A 12,209-nucleotide genomic window follows, 5' to 3' on the forward strand; every position below is an offset into this window, starting at 1 on the left:
AGGCTCTGTGCACTGGGGCTGCGGAAGGAGCGCCAGGCTGGGAAGGACGGTGACTGAATCCTTGTGCCCTCTGTGTGGCCTCAGCCTTCTGTCCCGTCTGGGGTGACAGGCGTCCCCGTCTGTGAAATGAGGCTTCTGGACCAAGATGCTGAGGCCCTGTCTAGCGTGGACGCTTAAAGACCATGCACAATGGAGAGGTCCTAGAGCAGGAGTCCTGGGCCTTTTATAAGCATCGTTTATGAGGACTGTGGGACTTCCACCTCCCCAGATGCACAAACACAGACTCGAATTTTAGTGCAGAATCTCTGGGTTCATGGTATGATCTCTAGAACTCATGCATGGACACCCCTCACTTGATCTACCCGTTCACAGACCCCAGATAAGGACGCTGGTTCCAGCTGACCAAAGAAGCTAGAATGTGGTAGGCGGGGGGCCTGGAAAGCAGAGGGAAGGGTTTGAGTGAATAGGGCTGCATCTTCTGAAATGCTCAGAGAAAGAAAAAAAAGAACTGAAGAGCCCTGCAGTCCAACCCGTACAGTTCAAAATGGTGTGGCACTCCCCTTAGAAACAGAAGAACAAGGTTTCTTTTGCCCGAGAGCAGGGAGGAAGGGAAAAAACTGGCCACCGTGGGGCTGGAGGCCTGATGACTGAGAGGGAGGAGCTTCGGGCCCACTGTCCACCCGGGAGTCTGTGAGCCTGAGTAAGAGAGGCTGTGCCCAGAGATCCCGGTGGGTGCCTGGACAAGCGAACATCCCCATAACCCTGAGGGCGACTAGCCTTGAGCTCTGCAGCAGACAAGGTCTGGGCATCCAGGTGTACTTCCTCACCCACTTCAGTGGACTCAATACTGATCTTTACCTGCATCCTGCAAGGGAGCATCCTTAGAGCACAATATAATTAACCAAGGCACAGCACAACTGGACATCTCAAAGCGTGTCTCTAGTCTGGGGGAAGAGCCCTTTCAGAAGGAGGGCAGATTTAAACACTGAGTCCACCCACAGGGAACCCTCCTCTCTCACTCCAATCCGAGGATGGCTACACTCCATCCTGAGGCAGAATTTTCTATAGGCGTTTCCTTTGTTGTAATAGGGGGTTCTTCCTAACTAGAGAGTTTAAAACGCACTGACCCTTCCACGACATGAAGAAAAAGTCTGACCTCAAGCTCATGAGGCAGACCCATGTCTGCCTGTTCCTGACCGTTTCTTCCGCCCCAACACAGGAGGGACTCAATGATGGTGGTGGTGATGATGTGATGATTTTAATCTGCTGGGCAGGCAAGCAGAGGCCCAGGAAGGGCAGGCGACCTGTCCCTGGTCCTGATCTCCTTGGCAGTGCCACCAGCATTGGTACATGATATGTGGTCCCTGGTTTCTCCCTCATCTCCTGACACGTGCTCAGTGGTTCTTTCTCTTGCCTTGGTTCCTGTGACTTTTCAAGAGGAGCATGGGCCAGGCACTTGTGGACAGGTGGACTGCTGGTGAGCAACAGAAGTAATTAAACCTCTCCCACTGTATTCCCTTCCATGGAGCCTTTGCCAGACAGCTCTGGTCTGAATACAAACACTGCCTGGGAAGTGACGCACAGATGCACTGGCCCCATGTCACAGTGACAGACACAAGCTCACCAGGATGACAGGCCAGTAAACTTGGCAGAGAACCGAGACTTTGACAAGAGAAAGGGGAAAGATGGGGTATGTCTGACATGACAGCAGGGCTTGCTCACTGGAAGTGTGGGTGACGGGGTCAACCTGGAATCAGATTACAGCCCCATCACTTACTGTGTGAGCTGGGGCCAGTTTCCTGACTTGTCTAAGCTGCAGTTTCTTCGTCTGTACAATGGGGGTGATAATGGTACCACCCTCAGAGGGTTGTTGTGAGAACTATGCACGGAAGGCAGGTAAGGCTGTGTAGCCTGGCACAAAGTCAGTCCTCAGGAAAGAGATGCCAGTAGCACGACGGTCAGTGTGTCCTGTGACGCCAGGGCGGATGAAGTGGTTTGGAGCTCTCATTCCCCAAGAAGCCCACTGGCTGGGTATCTGGACCTCCCCAGTGGTCCAGTGGTTAGGAATCCGCCTGCCAATGAAGGGGACATGGGCTCCATCCCTGGTCCGTGAAGGTTCCACCTCTGTGGGGGCAACTCAGCACCACAGTTACTGAGCCCACGCGCCTAGGCCCACGCTCCACAACGAGAGGGGTGGACGCAATGAGAAGCCCGAGCGCCACAAAGAAGAGTAGCTCCCACTCACCGCACCTAGAGAGAGCCTACGCACAGCAACGAAGACCCAGCACCGTCAAAAATAAATTTAAGAAAGAAAGAAAGACCAGTGTCCTCCGTGGCGTCATATGAACCTGCGGTCCTGCACTAAGGCCCTGGGATATAACTTGGAATGTCTCAGAATCATAGAGAAATGTTGTGAGCCACTTCTAAGCAAAAGCAGGAGGTTAAGAGCTTTGTGGGAAGAGAAGGGTGGACGGGCCTCAAGCCTGCCCTACTTCACAGCAGGAACTCTTGCAGTCTGGCTAGAGCCTGGGCCCACTACTGAATAAGCCGAAGCGGGATGATGCCCTCGGTGGCAGCCGCAACCTTTGCTTAGGCCCAGATCTTTCTACTTCTCTCACCGCAGCTCAAATTCGTCAAGTTAGCAGCATAGATGTTGGAAAATGTACAACTTACACTCAACACAGCACCAGAGGACACCTTTCCACAGCCTTCGTCCCAGATGGAGCCAGCTGGCGTGGAAACTCTTGGCTGACCTAGGGGTCAGGGGTCATCCACTGACCTTTCTGAACTCCCCACCAACCCCATCCCAAACTCCCAGCTGAGATGATGACGCCACAGACCCTGGGCAAGAACAGATGGGGCTGTCGGCTGATGCACGAGTCATGAGCGTTCTCTGAGCCTGGGGGAACAGCTTAAAGTGTTCCTCCACTAATCTAAGGAGGCTGATGCCCTAGTCTAAGTTACAGCGCAAGGGCACCCGTGCTGGCGAGCATGCACTGAAATGCTGCCACACCGGCCTCCTGGCTTTCTGAGCACGTAGCCACGTTTCCAGCCTGGAAGGCCTGTTACACTCGGATCTAATTCCCAACATGGGGAAATGTGACTTTTCATAATTTGAACAAGTCTCTCAAAGAGCCTCACCTCCAGCTGAAGCATCGCTCTGTCTCTCTCCCAGGGTGGGTTTGAATCCTAATTGAGAGCTCAGTTCAGAGACATACCTGGACCAATCCCTCAGGCTCCAATCAACACTGCTGTCCCCTGGCTATGAGGCAATTATGAGGGGCGTGCAGGGCGGAGCTGCGGGGGAAGAGCGCCTGCAGCACCCGGCTTGAGCGTGGCCCTGCTCTGGATGGCGGCTCTCCACCCCAGGGTCCCGCACACTTCTTTTTCTCGTTGATAACCAATTTAACTGTGCAGTGACCAGACAGCATGACTTGGATGGTCTTAAGAAGTGTTGAGCCTTCTTTCTGGGCGATTTTTCCCGTTTCCTCCCACGCCTACGTCATTATTGAAACCCACGCTCCATGGGAATTATAAGACAGAGAGGCCAAGGCAGCTGAGGATTAGGAGATGCTTCCCAGGAGGCATCCTGGGCTCAGGGAGGCTTCACAGGCTCGCAGCCCGCGCCCAGAGGGGCCTGCGTGCGGTGCAGCTTTGCTGTGACTGCAGTGAAATTCCGAATCCATTCTGAACGAATGGGTATATCTTTCCTTTTCTCCTTTGCTTTTTGCGTCTCTTCTTTTCACAGCTATTTGTAAGGCCTCCTCAGACAACCGTTTTGCCTTTTTGCATTTCTTTTTCTTGGGGATGGTCTTGATCCCTGCCTCCTGTAAAATATCATGAACCTCTGTCCATAGTTCTTCAGGCACCCTATCAGATCTAATCCTTTGAATCTATTTCTCACTTCCACTGTATAATAGTAAAGGATTTGATTTAGGTCATACCTGAATGCTCTAGTGATTTTCCCTACTTTCTTCAATCTAGGTCTGATTTTGGGAATAAGGAGTTCATGATCTGAGCCATAGTCAGTTCCCGGTCTTGTTTTTGCAGACTGTATAGAGCTTCTCCATCTTTGGCTGCAAAGAATGTAATCAATCTGATTTTGGCCTTGACAATCTGGTGATGGAAGAGGGTGTTTGCTATGACCAGTGCATTCTCTTGGCAAAACTCTGTTAGCCTTTGCCCTGCTTCATTCTGTACTCCAAGGCCAAATTTGCCTGTTACTCCAGGCATTTCTTGACTTCCTACTTTTGCATTCCAGTCCCCTATAATGAAAAGGACATCTTTTGGAGGTGTTAGTTCTAGAAGGTCTTGTAGGTCTTCATAAAGCCATTCAACTTCAGCTTCTTCAGCATTACTGGTCAGGGCATAGACTTGGATTACTGTGATACAGAACAGTTTGCCTTGGAAACGAACAGAGATCATTCTGTTGTTTTTGTGACTGTATCCAAGTACTGCATTTTGGACTCTTGTTGACTATGATGGCTACTCCATGTCTTTCAAGGGATTCTTGCCCACAGTAGTAGATATAATGGTCATCTGAGTTAAAAGATATACCCATGTGAATGCAGAGTTCCAAAGAATAGCAAGGAGAGATAAGAAAGCCTTCCTCAGTGATCAGTGCAAAGAAATAGAGGAAAACAATAGAATGGGAAAGACTAGAGATCTCTTCAAGAAAATTAGAGATACCAAGGGAATATTTCAAGCAAAGATGGGCAAAATAAAGGAAAGAAATGGTATGGACCTAACAGAAGCAGAAGATATTAAGAAGAGGTGGCAAGAATACACAGAAGAACTATACAAAAAAGATCTTCACGACCCAGATAATCATGATGGTGTGATCACTCACCTAGAGCCAGACATCCTGGAATGCAAAGTCAAGTGGGCCTTAGGAAACATCACTACAAACAAAGCTAGTGGAGGTGATGGAATTCCAGTTGAGCTATTTCAAATCCTGAAAGATGATGCTGTGAAAGTGCTGCACTCAATATGTCAGCAAATTTGGAAAACTCAGCAGTGGCCACAGAACTGGAAAAGGTCAGTTTTCACTCCAATCCCAAAGAAAGGCAATGCCAAAGAATGCTCAAACTACCACACAATTGCACTCATCTCACATGCTATCAAAGTAATGCTCAAAATTCTCCAAGCCAGCCTTCAACAGTATGTGAACCATGAACTTCCACATGTTCAAGGTGGATTTAGAAAAGGAACCAGAGATCAAATTGCCAACATCAGCTGGATCATCAAAAAAGCAAGAGAGTTCTAGAAAAAAATCTACTTCTGCTTTATTAACTATGCCAAAGCCTTTAACTGTGTGGATCACACCAAACTGTGGAAAATTCTTAAAGAGATGGGAATACCAGACCACCTGACCTGCCTCCTGAGAAATCTGTGTGCAGGTCAGGAAGCAACAGAACTGGACATGGAACAACAGACTCTTTCCAAATCAGGAAAGGAGTACGTCAAGGCTGTATACTGTCACTCTGATAATTTAACTTATATGCAGAGTACATCATGAGAAACGCTGGGCTGGATGAAGCACAAGCTGGGATCAAGATTGCCAGGAGAAATATTAATAACCTCAGATATGCAGATGACACTACCCTTATGGTAGAAAGCAAAGAAGAACTAAAGAGCATCTGGATGAAAGTGAAAGAGGAGAGTGAAAAAGTTGGTTTAAAACTCAACATTCAGAACACTAAGATCATGGCATCTGGTCTCAAGACTTCATGGCAAATAGATGGGGAAACAATGGAAATAGTGAGAGACTTTATTTTGGGGGGCTCCAAAATCACTGCAGATGGTGACTGCAGCCATGAAATTAAAAGATGTTTGCTCCTTGGAAGAAAAGTTATGACCAACCTAGACAACATATTAAAAAGCAGAGACATTACTTTGCCAACAAAAGTCCGTCTAGTCAAAGCTATGGTTTTTCCAGTAGTCACGTCATCGATGTTAGAGTTGGACTATAAAGAAAGCTGAGCGCCGAAGATTAATGCTTTTTAACTGTGGTGTTGAAGAAGACTCTTGAGAGTTCCTTGGCCTGCTAGGAGGTCCAACCAGTCCATCCTAAAGGAAATCAGTCCTGAATATTCATTGGAAGGACTGATGCTGAAGCTGAAACTCCAATACTTTGGCCACCTGATGCGAAGAGCTGACTCATTTGAAAAGACCCTGATGCTGGGAAAGACTGAAGGCAGGAGGAGAAGGGGACTACAGAGGATGAGATGGTTGGATGGCATCACCGAGTCAATGGACATGAGTTTGAGCAAGCTCTGGGAGTTAGTAATGGAAGGGAAGCCTGGTGTGCTGCAGTCCATGGGGTCACAAAGAGTTGGACACGACTGAGCGACTGAACTGAACTGATTCTGAACAAAAAGCCCCAGGTTCTCATTCCTCCGTGGACTCATGGGTTATGCTGCTGATCCTGCCTGGGGTCCTGGGGTGCTTCATGAGGACACAGTGGGCCACTTCAAAAGGCGAAGAAAGGTGGGAGAGAGGGAAGGAAGAAGAGCAGGAGACTTTTGCTCTTTCCCATTCATCTTACTTGGGCAGGCTGTTTACTTCCAGAACACTCCTTGTCGGCCCTGACTCAATGTTCTCCGGAGCTCCTGCCTCTGGCTCCTTCTTTCAGCCTGGGTTTCAGTTCAATTCTTCCTCTCAGAGAGGCCAGGTGTACCCGCTGCTATTCATCAAAGCATCGTGTTCTCTGTCTTTGTAACTCCTACTGTAGTCTAGTGTTCCATTCACCAGTCTGCCCGCTGTACTCACAGGCAGGGACACACACACACACACACATACACACACATGGAATGTGGGCTCCACAGAGGCAGAGGCCTGTGCTCTCCTCCCTCTCTACTCCTCAGGAATTTAACTTCCGCCTGTCCCCGGGCAAGTTATTCAATCTCCCTGTGTCTCTAGGACAGAGACACATGATGACAAGAAGCAAGCTGACTGAGACAAACGCCCAGCTCAGTGTGGTGTGGAACAGGTAGAGCCGATCACACGGATGAATGAATGAAACTGACGATGGCTGAGCCCCGCCAAGTACACGGGCCTGTGCCAGGGTCGGATTTTTTCACTTACTTCTTATTATCAACCCATCTTACAGATGAAGAGACTGAGGCTCAGAGAGGTTGAATAACTGGAGGAAAGTAAAAGTGTTAGGTCGCTCAGTCATGCCTGATTCTTTGCGACCCCAATGACTGTAGCCAACCAGGCCCCTTTGTCCAGGGCATCCTCAAGATAAGAACACAGGTGGTAGCTGGTAAGTTGTGTCGGACTCTTTAAACCCCCGTGGACTGTAGCCTGCCAGGCTCCATTGTCCATGGGATTCTCCAAGCAAGAATACTAGACTGGGTTGCCATTTCCTTCTCTAGGGGATCTTTCCCATCCAGGAATTGAACCCATGTCTCCTGCATCGCAGGCAGATTCTTTACCATCTGAGCCAGCTAGTTGACAAACTTAAACCCCTGGTTCAAGTTTGAAATGAATCCCCAGATCCCTGATTGGAAATCGGGCTGGATGAAAGGCAGCACCTGCGCCCTCCCCAGGCCGCCCCCTCTTCCAGCTGCAAGTATCCCACGCACGGCCTGGGCTCGTCCAGATCCAAGGCGCCATTTTTTCACACCGGGGGTCCTGTGACCATCTCACCCCTCACACTGTCCTGAACACAGGCTGTTTCACAGGTTGTTGTCCCTGGTTCCCTGTCACACCTGCCCAGCCTGTCCCTGTACCTCCAAGAACAGACTCTCTGCCTCTTTTCAGTCTTGTTATTTTTAGAACTTTTACTGTTTATTAGAAAAGCAATCTACTTCTGTGCAAGTAAAAATGGTTTAAAAGTTTTGCTCATTTGTAAAAACCTCCAATACTTGTATATACAGTCATTAATTCCCTTTATAATTAATGCAAAAGCTCTAGCATTTCTATTAATGGAGAAGCCAGCCCAAGCACGGAGTGGGTAGTATTGACGCCAGGGGTTTGTAATTACAGACGCTGGTCCTGTCATGACTCTAATAAAACTGGTGGGGGGGGGGGGGACGGGGACCCTGAATGTGACCATGAGCTGGGAGGCTGCTGCAGGATCAGGATTTGCCATTTTACCAGCAATTTCACAGCTTTGCACATTAGTGGGCGTCATAGAAATCCTCAGGATATTGGCGTGGAAGCGATTTTTGCACAAACTGAGGATTTTTTAGATAAAGCCCTTCATTTAGAGGCCAGAACATGGTAAGTCCACTGGGTCTGTATCACACTGATGTTGAAAATGAACACCTTCACGGGGGAGTCGGCAGCAGTCCGCCTCTGAGTAGCGGTCACCAGCCCAGGACCACAGCAAGGACGGTACCACCAGCGGGGAGCATCCCGCCTCTGCTCGCCTGAGCCAGCCAGTTATCCTCCCACCCACAGTGCGCCTGAATCCCTGGGCCCCCAGACTGGAGAGGGGAGCCCTGCCCACTGAAGACCGCAGAGCCCCCAGGGCACAGCCCCCACCGTGCCCAGCCCCGCCTGCCCCTCGCAGGCACCTCTCTGTGTCGCTGTCGCAGCCCCCCGTCAGCCCCGCCCCGCCTGCCCCTCGCAGGCACCTCTCTGTGTCGCTGTCACTGGATGCCACCTCCTCCAAGGCTGCCTGCAGGTCGGCGATCCGTCGGATGGACGTCTCCAGGTCAGTCTGCAGGGTCTGTCGTATTGCGGCGAGCTCCTCCACGTACTTCTCCTGGGGACAGAGACCACAACACACGTTGGCCCTGGGCGAGACCCCCACTCACTTACGAGAGCTCTGGGGAGGAGCCTGGTGTTCACCGGGACCGTGTGACATGGTGGGTACCCACGAGGGGCTCTCCCTAAGGAAGGGCTCATGGAGCCTCAGACAGATGCTACAGATTTCAGAGGAGGAAATAGATGCCTCAGGAGCTCACACACACCAGAAATGCTAGACCCAGCCTGTGCGACCCCACACAGAACGCCCTAGATGGATGGCAGACGTAAGACTCAGTGATGTTTCCCAGGAGAGCCGCTGAGGCTGGTTCTGGAGGCTGAGTCCCGCCCCGGGGTGGATGTGGAGCGGGAGGTTGCGGGGAGGGCAGAAGAGCGGGTCCCTTTCAACTCTGCCACCCAGGCTCCCTCAGCCCTCCCGCTACCCTCAAAGGCAGCACGGGCAAAGACAGAAACCCCAGTGGGGCTCCCTCTGGAGCTGGCCAGCACCACTGATGTGTCCTGAGACCTTTCCATGCCCAGCGCTGCGTTCAGCGCTTTGGGCTCCTGCCCTCACTCTCTGCTCACGAGCCTGGCACGCGGCTCTATCACTGTCCCCACTTCGCAGATGAAGAGCTGAGGCCTGGGGGAGGCCTGAATGGAACTCGAGCTGGAACTGAGGCGGGTGCAGCAGACTCCACCTGTGCTCATCCAGTTACTTTCCGCCCTAATTGGATTTTATCCAGACTCTCTGGAAAGCCTCTGACTGCCATGTGTAACGTTTTCCACACACGGCTCCCCGTTCGCACAATGACTGTCGGCTGAGGGTAAGTCTGCCCTCCGGGGGACACTGTGTAGAGGCGTTGCTGGTTGTGACATGGGGGTCTGGTGGCCTCTCGCAGAGCAGAGGCCAAAGGTGCTGTCCAGCATCCTCAGTTCACAGAGCAGCCCCCACCACTGAGGACCGATTACTTCACAAGAGTGTCACCAGCATCCAGCCTGAGAAACTCTGGGTTCAACCCAGAGACCCACCTTCTGGGAGCTAATCCTAGCGGGGGGAAGAGTCAAAAGGCAGAGCAGGGCTTCCCTCCTGGTCCAGAGGTTAAGACTCTGCCTGCCAACGCAGGGGACACGAGTTCAACTCCTGGTCTGGGAAGATCCCACACGCCACAGGGCAACTAAGCCCGTGTGTCACAACTACTGAGCCTGCGAGTCACGACTACTGAAGTCTGTGCACCTAGAGACTGCGCTCTGCAACCAGAGAGGCCACCGCAATTAGACGCTCATGCACTGCAACTAGAGAAAGCCAGTATGCAGCAGTGAAGACCCAGTGCAACCAACAATAAAATAAATAATAAACATTAAAAAGGGGGGAGGTGCAGAGCAAGGCCCTGGACCCAAGGACGCTTGGAATGGAGCTACTGATGGCACCAAGAGCCCGAGAGCCGCCCCGCTGCCCAGCCACGGGGACTGGTAGGGAAACCGCGATGCAGTGCGTCGCTCTGATGCTCAGACAGAAGCCAACACGAGCAATCAGGGTGGCGCCATCGGGGAACCCTTCACAAAATAATGTCAAGCAAGCAGAAAAGAACAGAAAATACGACGCCCAGGTCTCCATGCAAACAGCACATGTGCAGCTGGGAAAGCAGTGGAGAGCTGAGAATATTTACAGATAGGAGCAAAGGTGGGTGAGGGATAGGATTTTCCTTCAAGCTGCTCTTAGGTCAAGTTTCTTTTTGACTGTTGTCTTAGGCAACAGGTATATACCAACTGATAAGAGCGTGAAGGGTGAAAATGTAAGGACTCTGGGTCCATTTAAGTACGGCTCTCAGCTCCCCCTGAGACTCACCAACAGTACAACCCTTCTCTGAGCCTGGGATGGCTTTTATTTTGCAGATGAGGAAACTGAGGCCAGGGAAGTCACTTGGGGCAGCAAGGGGAAAACCTCTGGTCTGCCTCGCTCACTGGCCAGTGATCTTTCTGGGGCTCTGTCTGCCTGCCCCTGGGAAAGCCAGCGAGGCCCAGGGCTCCCTTTGCAGGGACACATTCAGATCCCTGTAGCAGGCCAGCCGGTCCATCCACGGTATTGTAAGTCTGTGCCTTTTCCCTGATTGTGTGTCTTTTTCAATTTGAGAGAGAGAGTGAGCAAAGACCGAGGAAGCCGAAGGGTCAAGCCCAGCTGACGAGGGAAGGGGCGGCGTGGAGAGGTGGGGGGTGCGCACAGGGGCTGGTGGAACACCACGGCTGATTGAAACTGCCAGCTGTGAAATCCCCAGCTTGGTGCTGATGAGGTGAGAGGCGGTCTGAGACGGGGGCCCCCAGGCAGGAGGCTGGCGGACTGTCAGAGGAAATAACACACTGTGGGGCGGCGAGGGGGTGCTTGTCAGCTCATCGAGACACCGGGAGACGGCTGGGCGCACAATCCCAGGAGACGGCAGGGGCGTCGCCCAAGCTCAGCTCCTCGCTAGTGGGCCAGGATGACAGCGTCCCTGGGAAGCGAGGGGACGAGGCATCAGTGTGTTTCTAAGACACAGAGATGCTACCCAACGGCCCCGTCAGGGCCATGCCAGGCACGTCAGGCATGCCAGGCACCTCAGGGCCATGCCAGGCACGTGGTGAATGTTCCTTTTAGAGATGAGGAGACTGAGCACCAGAGCAGCAAAAAGACCTGCCCACGGTCACACAGTCAAGAGACCACAAAGTCAGGCAGCTGGGTCTTGGGTTCTCAGGTGAGGCCCCTGTGCCATGTGAGCCAAGCGAGAGGAGCCCAGACGTCCCCTCCCAGTTGTGCTTGGGTGACCTTGGCCCATGCCAACATCATGCAGAGGAGGCCCTCCAACCTTGCCCTGCAGGGGCCCTCCTGGAGGACAGGGATGGCGCAGGTGCTGGGTCTTAGGGACGGGGGGCTCTGGGCTGGGACTAAGCAGCTGAGCAGAGGAAATGGGGACCTGAGGTGGGTCCGATCCGCATTATCATGATCATGAAAGTAGGCTCTGGAGCCAGGATGCCTGGGTTCAAATCCAAGCTCTCCCACCCACAGGCTGTGTGACCTTCAGCAAGTTACTCAACCTCTCTGATCCCCATGGGTAAGATGGAGGCAGCAGCGGCCCCTTCACAGAGCTGCTGTGAGCACAGAATGAGCGTGGCAGAGAGGAAAGGCCTGGCCAGCAGAGGCGTTACTATCTTTTAGTTCTGAGAGAACAAGCAGCAACCGGGTGGGTGTCCCTGCAGCACTGAGGTGGTCCGCCAAGGTCACACAGAGAATAAGGAGGCTGGAATGCAGGCCTCTGAAAGCTTTTCACCATCTGCAGAGGAGAAGCAGGGGTGGAAAGCACGGGCAGCTTAAAGAGTGAGTTAGCTAGACAGCAAGAAGAGTCGAAGTTAGCTAGACAGCAAGGAGAGTCGAGAACAAGAAAACCATCCACAGACAGATGAGGCAGGTGGTTCCGGGGACCTGCCGCAACCCCCTCACTCTCCACCACACCCCTTGCCCTCTGGGCTCCACCCTCCAATTT

General features: G+C 52.1%; 1 protein-coding gene across 4 annotated transcripts in view; it reads right to left on the reverse strand.

The window, feature by feature from the left end:
* Nucleotides 1–12,209, reverse strand: part of MYO18B (myosin XVIIIB) — a 232,385-nt gene that overhangs the window by 26,554 nt on the left and 193,622 nt on the right. For all 4 annotated transcript variants that reach the window (XM_027566459.1, XM_027566456.1, XM_027566457.1 and 1 more), the window contains one exon: nucleotides 8,586–8,716. In XM_027566459.1, the coding sequence (XP_027422260.1) occupies nucleotides 8,586–8,716 (131 nt within the window). The remainder of the gene's footprint in view (nucleotides 1–8,585; nucleotides 8,717–12,209) is intronic.

Source organism: Bos indicus x Bos taurus, chromosome 17, assembly GCF_003369695.1.
Source record: "Bos indicus x Bos taurus breed Angus x Brahman F1 hybrid chromosome 17, Bos_hybrid_MaternalHap_v2.0, whole genome shotgun sequence".
NCBI lineage: Eukaryota > Metazoa > Chordata > Mammalia > Artiodactyla > Bovidae > Bos > Bos indicus x Bos taurus.